The sequence below is a fragment of the Vicugna pacos genome, chromosome 15 (genome assembly GCF_048564905.1).
Source record: "Vicugna pacos chromosome 15, VicPac4, whole genome shotgun sequence".
In the NCBI taxonomy this organism is placed as follows: Eukaryota; Metazoa; Chordata; class Mammalia; order Artiodactyla; family Camelidae; genus Vicugna; species Vicugna pacos.
This window is the reverse complement of record NC_133001.1, coordinates 1,117,284-1,126,210: the sequence shown is the minus strand read 5'-3', so window position 1 is coordinate 1,126,210 and position 8,927 is coordinate 1,117,284. Positions and strand designations below refer to the sequence as shown.

The following is an 8,927-nucleotide window of genomic DNA, read 5'->3' as shown; positions in this document are numbered from 1 at the left end:
TGGAGAAAAGGGAACCCTCCTACACAGTTGGTGGGAATATAGTTTGGTGCAGTCATTGGGGAAAACAGTATGGAGATTCCTCAAAAGACTAAAAATAGACTTACCATGTGATCCAGCAAGACCAGTCCTGGGCATATATCCAGCTTATTTTTGGAGGTCTTATTTGTTATTTTTGCTTTAATTTCTTTTGTCTTGAGAGACTAATTTAAGAAAATTTTGCTGCAATGTATACCAAAGTATGTTTCTCTTTTGTTCTATCTTACATTTTGGTCTTTAAACTCTGTTGAGTTTAATTTTGTATATGATCTGAAGGGGTGTTCTGATTTCATTTTTTCACAGGTAGTTGTGCAGGTTTCCCAACACTGCTTGTTGAAGAGATTCTCTTTTTTTCTGTGCTATATCCTTGAATCCTTTGTTGTAGATTAATTGCCCATAAAAGTGTGGGTTGATTTCTGGGATCTCTGTTCTGTTCCGTTGATCTGTGTGTCTGATTTTCTGCCAGTACCATGCTGTTTTGATTACTGTAGCATTTAGGTATAGTCTGAAGTCTTGAAGGATTACACCTCCAGCTTTCTTCTTTTTCTTCAGAATTGCTTTGGAAATTCAAGGTCTTCTGTGGTTTCATATAAATCTTAGGATTATTACTTTCAGTTCTATGAAAAAAGCCAAAGGTAATTCTATAGATTAATCTACAGATTAAGTCTGTAGATTTTGGGGGGTGGTAAGGCCATTTTAGCAATATTAATTATTCCTATCTCAGAGCACTAGATTTTTCCATTTCTTCAATTAGCCTCAATTTCCTTTATCAGTGTTCTATAGTTTTCAGTGTATAGGTCTTTAAATGCTTCATTAAGTTTATTGATAGTTTTTTTTTTTTGATTTGCCTTAAATGGAATTTTTACATTCTTTTTTCCTGATATTTTGTTATTAGTGTAAAGAAATGTAACAGATTTCTGTGTATTAATCTTGTATCCTGCTGTCTTGCTGAAGTCATTTATTACTTCTTATGGTTTTAGGGAGGAGAATTTAGGGTTCTTGATATAGAGTATCATGTAATCTGCAAATAGTGTACGTTTTACATCTTCTCTTTTAATTTGGGCCCATTTTATGTATTTCCCCTGTCTGATTCCTGGCCAAGATTTTCAATACCATGTTGGATAGAAGTGATGAGAGTGGACATCCTTATCTTGTTTCTGAATCTAGTAAGAAGGCTTTCAGATTTTCAATGTTGAGGATTTTGTTACCCATGAGTTGGTTGTCAGTGACTTTTAATATGTTGAGGTATGCTATTTCTATACCTACTTTGATGAAAGTTTTTATCATACATTACCTCAGTGTGTAATAGTTGCATTTCATCTGATTTCATGGAAAGACTATGAATTAAGAAGGTCTGATGGCCTGTTCTAGACTTGGCAGCCACTAGCCATGAGCAATCTGACCTTGAGTAAGTCACAATGTAACTGGAAATTAATTCCTTTATATATAAAATTATAATCTTTTTCAAGCCATATGCAGGACTGCATTTTTTAAATTAATAAAGTATGAGCAGCTGGAATCCAAGAAGATCAGATATATTCTGTTTTCTGCAACTTCTCAAAGAGATTCCTGTCTTATTACAAGAGGTGGTGCCTGCCATTTTGAAGAGCTAAATAAAACATTGTAATCAAATTATTTTTGCCAGTTGTATGGAAGACTGACATTCCCATCCCATGTTTCTGTTTGGGAGGTCTGCAGGAGGCAAAACAAGGTAACCTTAGCCCCTGGAAAGACATATGCACTGAGAATATGGGAAGGGGAGGGTCAGAGACACCATCCAGTCACTTGATCTAGACGGAACTGGCTGAACACCATCCTCAGGATGTGACACCATCCTTGCAGATGACACACTGGGTGTAGTAGAGGGGAAAAGTGACTTTTCTCTTGGCTTCTCAACATGGCAGTGAGAATTCTTAGGTCAGAATTCCCAAATCAGTATCTCCGTTACCCCATTCTTTCCCATATTGAAAGGTGTGGATTCAGCTTTTTGGCATTTCCTAGCTCTCCACAATTTCATAGTTTTAACTTTGTGATTATAAGATCAAAATAAGAAATTGATCTACTCTCATTGTTACATAAAACCCAGAAATCAAATCTCTCTTCAAGAAAACCTGAGTCCCATGTTTGGGAATTTTCCATGCAATCTCCCTGGTGAGTTCAGCCTTCACATGTGGGAGCCTGAGCCAATCTCTAGATGAGGACACCAGTCCCTGAAGTCTTAGCTCTGTAAACAAACTGATGTCTGTCTTCAGGTCTCCAGACTATTCCAAATTCCCAAGGTGGCAGGTATTAGAGCTGTCTTCCTGTCCCCTTGTTATGCACCAATAAAATGACATAATGTTTTTTAAAGCCCTTTGAAATAAGTGTGCTTCCTTTCATCCCTGGGGGATCATCTGCCATCTCCTTAACCTTAGGGTACCTGTTTATGGATGTGAGATAAAACATGCTGATTTGAAACGTGGCACTATGCAACCTCACCCACTCAGCTAAGAAAAGATGCCACCGCTGGCCAGTCCTGATTGCTTTTGCCCACAGTTAACTATTTTATTCTTTTAAGCTTAGAAACTTAAAGTTTCATTTTAAAACTTCAGTGGGGCAGAGATTTTTTTTGTGTGTGTTCCATCCCTCATCAGAGTTTTTGCTGGAATTTCCTTCGCAAGATCCAGAAACTAAAAGGGACCAGAATTAGCTGCCTAATCCCTGAGAAAACTCCTGGCTAATCTCTGGAATTGAAGTAAGAAAGGATGACAGATTCTTAGGTCTTCTGCTTTCTGGGAAGAACAATAGTGAGGATTTTGATATGAGTTTTGTTGTAGCAATGAGTCTTATTTCTGTATCTTTGGTCCTTTGTTGGATTTATAATTATATTTGTAATAGTTCTACTAGGGTTTATATCTATTAGGGCACCAGAATAAGGAGGTTCCCAATGCCGACCCGTACTCTAACTCCGTTTAAAAACACAGCTACTGCATCCAATTCAGAAACATCTGAAAGCACCAAATTCTAACAAACTGGACCTAAGACAGGTAGATTAGGAGAGATGATGTTCTGTTTGCTTCCTCACTCCTAGCTGGGCTGATCCCAGGGCATCCCCTGACCCTACATATACACACACACATCATATCACCCTGTTTAATCTCCTCATGAAATAATAGCCAATTTGAACAGAAAACCTCTGTGTCGTTCTGTTTTATCACAGTGACAAATCAAGCATTGCAAGCCTTCCCTGGCGATGCTGAGAATGACCACAAGCTTCTCCCCAGCAAGTACTCATAATGTTTTTGTTAGGTCTGTAGGTGCAGGTGAGTGAAACAGTAACAAAAGACCAACTTGAAACAAGTTTAAATAGATACCAACAGGGGAAGAAGGCAGAGTGAACAAAACTTTTGAGCTAATGGGTAGGACTGGCCTTATGGACCTTGCTCCGGTATTCTGTCATTGAAATTGTTCACCTCTAACATGGTGATCCTCATACTCGGCCTGCCCACCTTGCAGGGCTGCTGTGAGGCAGGCCTGTAACTGTAAGTGTAAAAGCTCAGCAAAATATTTAACATATTGTAAATATGAAAAGAGTGATGATTGTTTAAGATGTGATATATACCTGAAACAGACAAAAAAAGCTCCACCATTTGGTATTGTTATCTCCCATTCGGCAGGATTGGGTGTAATCTTTAGTCAGAGAATCAAGCCAAGTGCATTCATCAAGATTTTTAGGCCAAAGGTTTCAAAATTTGTGCATTTTTATAGTGTTAGGTGCTAAGTGAACTACTTCAGGTGTTTGAACACCTCCATTCCTTTTCGATTTCCATTCTCAACATCTGTATTTCTTGCAACTTCATGGTTCTGAACTAAAGATGAGCTAAAATGCATGAAAAACTGGGTGCACTCATTTATGGTTGAAACGCTTGTTAGGTGAAACAAAGGAGAGCCTCTGAGTACTGGACATAAGGCTGAGCATTGGGCCATCTTGGAATGAAAGAATAGCACATTGAGAAAATATCCCTTAGAGAAGATATGTTGTAAATAAATAAATGTGTTAAATTTGCAGTTTTGCCTGAGCAATTGGGCCCTGCATGGTGTTTGTAGCTGAGCAGTTTGTCTAGCCTTCTGTTGTTCTGATGAGACGCTTCCATTGATTATATTAAACTTGGCTGAAAGCTGTGACAGGTTTATGCATACAGAGGTGCAAGTTATTCTTCACAACCAACACCAGCAAAGCGTGTGTGGGAAGGCCTCCCTTTCGAGTGCTCGGTTGACCTAGTAAAGTCTTTGGTACTTGGCTGGCTACTTCTGATCATTTCCTGCCCTCTTTCATCTCTTCACGTGGCTGGCCTGGCAGAGGTTCCTGTGCCTGGCGCAGTAAATAGAAATTTACAAAATTCCTGCCTGCAGTGCCAGCTGAATAGAGTTTATAACTTCTCCACTGTCAGGCTCGACCAGTGGTGACAGCGGCTGCACGAAGACATACATCCTTCAAAATGTTTCTGTGCCCTTGTTCTCACTGCTTCTTTCCTGTGTGTCGCCACGATGCTGTTGGCTATTACCGGAGCTGATACAAGCCTGAGTGAACACTGACTGGTGCTATACTGTAAGGCAGAGCCCCATCAAAGCCCTTGGCACAGACTGGAAACCACAAGAAGCTGAAATGTTCAGGGCATGTACCCGACGCCATGAGTCACATAGACACGTGAGGTCTGGGTGGGGATGGAGAGAGGATCTAGCCTGCTCTCCAGCTTGCACAAGGAAAAGTCAAACTATAGAGAGAAAAACTGGATTTCAGGCTACACGTTTGCAATTGTGCCTTTTATAATAGAGGCAGAATCCAGCCTATCTCAGCTCTTTCTTTTATGATCAAAAGGTATTGTGTTTAAAGTCAATAAAACTGCATGTCATTAAGGAGTTTTCTGATGTACATTTGTGGATTCCCAGAGCATCATCCTACTATCCTTCTTCCTTCTTAGAACATATTTCTCTCAATATACCACATGTATACATTCTTACTTGTTACTTGAAAAAAAAACCAAAAGCAAACAAACAAACAAAAAACACCAAGAAACCTCTCAGGTACAGCCGTCTCCCTATAATATAAAGTGTTCTATAGAGATCTCCCTGATCACTTGGAAATAATTTGCAAAACACTCAGCTTTTGAACAAATCTTTTAGAGAACTTTCACTTTCTCCTTTCTTTATCATTATATACATACATTATTCACCAAAGAGAACAACTTCTAAATAAACTCATCCTCTGCCTTCCAGGGGCATCAGGTACACTGCTTTGCATTTAATAGGTAACAAAAAGTGTGTACTAGAAAAGTAATAGAGGGGCAACTGACCTTCCTAACTTTACAGATCTGTAAGTGGAAACTGGAGACTTCTGGGTACAGTCTTCATTTGCCATCTTTTCTAATTCTTTTTCTGTGTCTCCGTAACAGCTGGTGAAGATTATGGAAAGAGACAATGACAGCTACCAACAGGCATTCATCCTGGTGGGCTTTTCTGGTCGGCCTCGACTGAAGAGAATTCTCTTTGCTTTTATCTTGGTCTTCTACATCCTGACCCTAGTGGGCAACACTGCCATCATCCTCTTGTCCATAATGGATTCCAGGCTCCATACAACCATGTACTTCTTTCTTGGGAACCTGTCTTTCTTGGACCTCTGCTTTACAACGAGAATTGTTCCCCAGCTGCTGTGGAACCTGTGGGGTCCAGAGAAGACCATCACCTACCATGGCTGTGAGGCCCAACTCTACATCTATATGGTGCTGGGCTCGACCAAGTGTGTTCTCCTGGCTGTCATGTCCTATGACCGCTATGTGGCTGTCTGCCGGCCCCTGCACTACACTGTGGTCATGCACCCACGTCTCTGCCTGCAGCTGGTGATCATGGCCTGGTGCTGCGGCTTTCTGAACTCCTTTGTTATGTGTCCCCAGACGATGCATCTCTCTCGATGTGGGCGTCACAAGGTGGACCACTTTCTGTGTGAGATGCCTGCTCTGACTGCCATGTCCTGTGAAGACACCATGCTGGTGGAAGCATCTGCCTTTGCCCTGGGGGTCGCTCTTCTCCTGGTGCCCCTCTCCCTGATCCTCACCTCCTACGGCATGATCACTGCTGCTGTGCTGAGGATCAAATCAGCAGCAGGACGGAAGATGGCCTTCCACACCTGCTCTTCTCACCTAATGGTGGTCATTCTCTTCTATGGAACCATCGTCTACATGTACCTGCAGCCAGCCAACAGCTACTCCCAAGATCAGGGCAAGTTCCTCACTCTCTTCTACACCATCATCACTCCCAGTGTCAACCCCCTCATCTATACTCTGAGGAACAAGGATGTGAAAGGAGCAATGAGGAAGCTCCTGGGGTGGGAGAAGGGGGCCAAGGAAACCTAAAAGAGAAATGTTAGGGCACTATAAGTTGATGTTCTGGATTCGCCCTCTTGTATATGTCTCAACCATGTGGAGAACTAACATTTAAAGAGTGAAGTGAACATGGAAACCACAATGCTTTTGAGTTTGACCCCATGTTCCGCTCCATGGATGTGAAGTGGTTTCCTTCTGTTTAAAGATGTCTGCTTTAGGAGATCTCTAATGTACTTTCATTTTATCCAACTTTGGGCTTAAATTTGCAACTGCAGGGGACCTCAGTACAGAACTAATTCAAATCACAGTCTGCAGACTATGTCATGAGATGCCAACTAAAAATGAGGCAATGTGAGTGGCCTCCTCTTGAAGCTCCTTTAGTTATGACTTCAGTGGTTTTTCAAAAAGTGGTGAGTCAACCTCAGTAAAATCACAATTTGTTGTCCTAGATTGAGGTTGGTTCTCCATGACTAAGGAGTATTCTTTGGTTTGCTTTTGAAAAGGAAGAGTTTACTTAGCGTCATCTGTACCTTTTCCTTGACTTCCTCTCACAGCCAAAGTATTTACAAGATAGTTGACTGGAGTTAGGAGTCCAAGACTTTGCAGACAAAAGTACAACTGAAAAACATTGGAATAGAATGAAGAACTTTGGTTTCCTTAGCAGATTGCTTTAATCAGCTGTAAATATTCCTCTTGAAAGAAAGCTGTTTTATATTCAATTACCACTATCTCAAAAAAACTTTTGATGGCCAAAGTTGTTAGAATTGGAAGCTACTCAGAGCAGTATTACTGCAACTTGGTTTTGCATAAGACTCTTTAAGATATGAATTTCCAAGAACTCCTTAGATTTCTTGCATCAAAAACTCCAAGTATGGGTCTGTTTTTAAAAAGTTCTCTAGATATTACTGAGAGCCAGATTTGGAAATAATTGTTTTTGAAATAAACTTAGTCCAACTTCTTACATCAACTAGAAACCGTCCTAGAACATTCTGAATGGATGGCCACCTTTACTGGGCATGAATGATGCTGCAGACCAGGCATAGAGGGTGATGGCAACCATATCCAGGTTTGAAACTGATTTTTCCTCTTACCAGTTATCTCTTGTTGTCTAGCTTTTTCATCTGTATTATGAGGCTAATAATACTTACTTTACAAAGTTGTAGTAGAAATTAAATAAGGTAAGGTATGACAAATATTAGACAAGTGATATCTCAATGATGTCTACTTTTCTTTTCATGGACCACAGCCATTGGCAATCTATTCCTTTAGGAATAGCTTCAGTTTTGTTATTTAGCTCTTGCTTTTAGTAAAAATTGCCTTTAGTACTTTCCCACTCAATACTACAAGGAGAAAAATGCTTTTTCCTAGTTATAGGAAATACTCTTTGCTTGCTTCTTTTATATTAAATAAATAGAGTTCTTTATAAACTCCCAGAGGACTCTGCTGCAAAATTTTGCGCCCTGGTATAAACGTAGGGTTTGGAGGTGGAGACCCAGGGTAAGTGTGCTGATTTTATATTGTTAGTAGATAATGTAAGTTCAGGCTTTGGGGATTATTAGGGGAGTAGAATCATAGACTATGACAGAGGCTGAATCTATGAAAACAATATATCCAGATGGAAATGGAAAAATTATTTCAAAGTCACTTTAGCTTGATGTTTTGGAGATACTAAGAATAAAGTAAAATTTGGTTGCTTCTATAATCTGCCTGTATTATATAGACGATCACAGGACATATGGAAGGTAGGTTTTTTTACTCCATTTGCAAATGATGTGACAAAATTCAGAGAGGAAAGGAGTTGTTTAGAATTACAAGGCAAGAAAGTACCCAAGATAGTGCTCAGGATCTGTCAGACATGCCCAGTTTCTCACTGAGGTTTTCATTTCATCAGCTGATTCTTGTGAATTTAGGTTCTACACAGTTAAAATCTGGACTATCTGGTAGACACTTGTTGTCTTTCCATTTGATAAAAACAAAATTTAAATTTCCCTTTTAAGCTCAAGAAATCACCCATAGGGCATCATCTTGGAAATAAAAGATTGAAGAAATTTAGTCTGTTGTTCTGAGCACTAGTCCCTGTCTTTATTCTTATTCTTGCTGTGTCTCTGTGGCATGGCAACCACTGTTAGATCATCCACACACATATAATGAGTGTATTTCCTGCTGACCTGGACTAGGGCATTGGCAACAGCTGCAGACATCACTTCCCAAGAGGTTTATTCTTTCACCTAAAACCTCCTGTAGCCACCATATTTCTGTGATAAATCTACAATGGGTCAAGTCAACAAGTACTTATTAGACACATGTACATCCTGGAAATTCTAAGGAAATCAAAGAAATTTTCCTGGTTGCAGGATGTTCACTCATTCATACCATACCCCCTTAGATACACCACCACTCAGAACTGTGACATTTGTCCTAGTGTTGACACTGCAGTTATGGACACATTTTTCTTCACCAAAACCTCATTCTTGTATATAGTTAGTGGTGAATGGGAGTTTCATGAGATGGAGTGAGAAATCAGTCCATCCA

The 8,927-nt window shown here is 40.0% G+C and overlaps 1 protein-coding gene across 1 annotated transcript; it reads left to right on the top strand.

Annotated features, from left to right (window-relative positions):
• The first annotated feature begins 5,480 nt into the window (after window positions 1–5,480).
• LOC140685820 (putative olfactory receptor 2W6) lies at window positions 5,481–6,559 on the top strand. Its single transcript, XM_072938297.1, has one exon. It carries the CDS (start codon window positions 5,481–5,483, stop codon window positions 6,423–6,425), a length of 945 nt encoding a protein of 314 aa, XP_072794398.1. The 3' UTR covers window positions 6,426–6,559.
• Window positions 6,560–8,927: the final 2,368 nt, after the last annotated feature.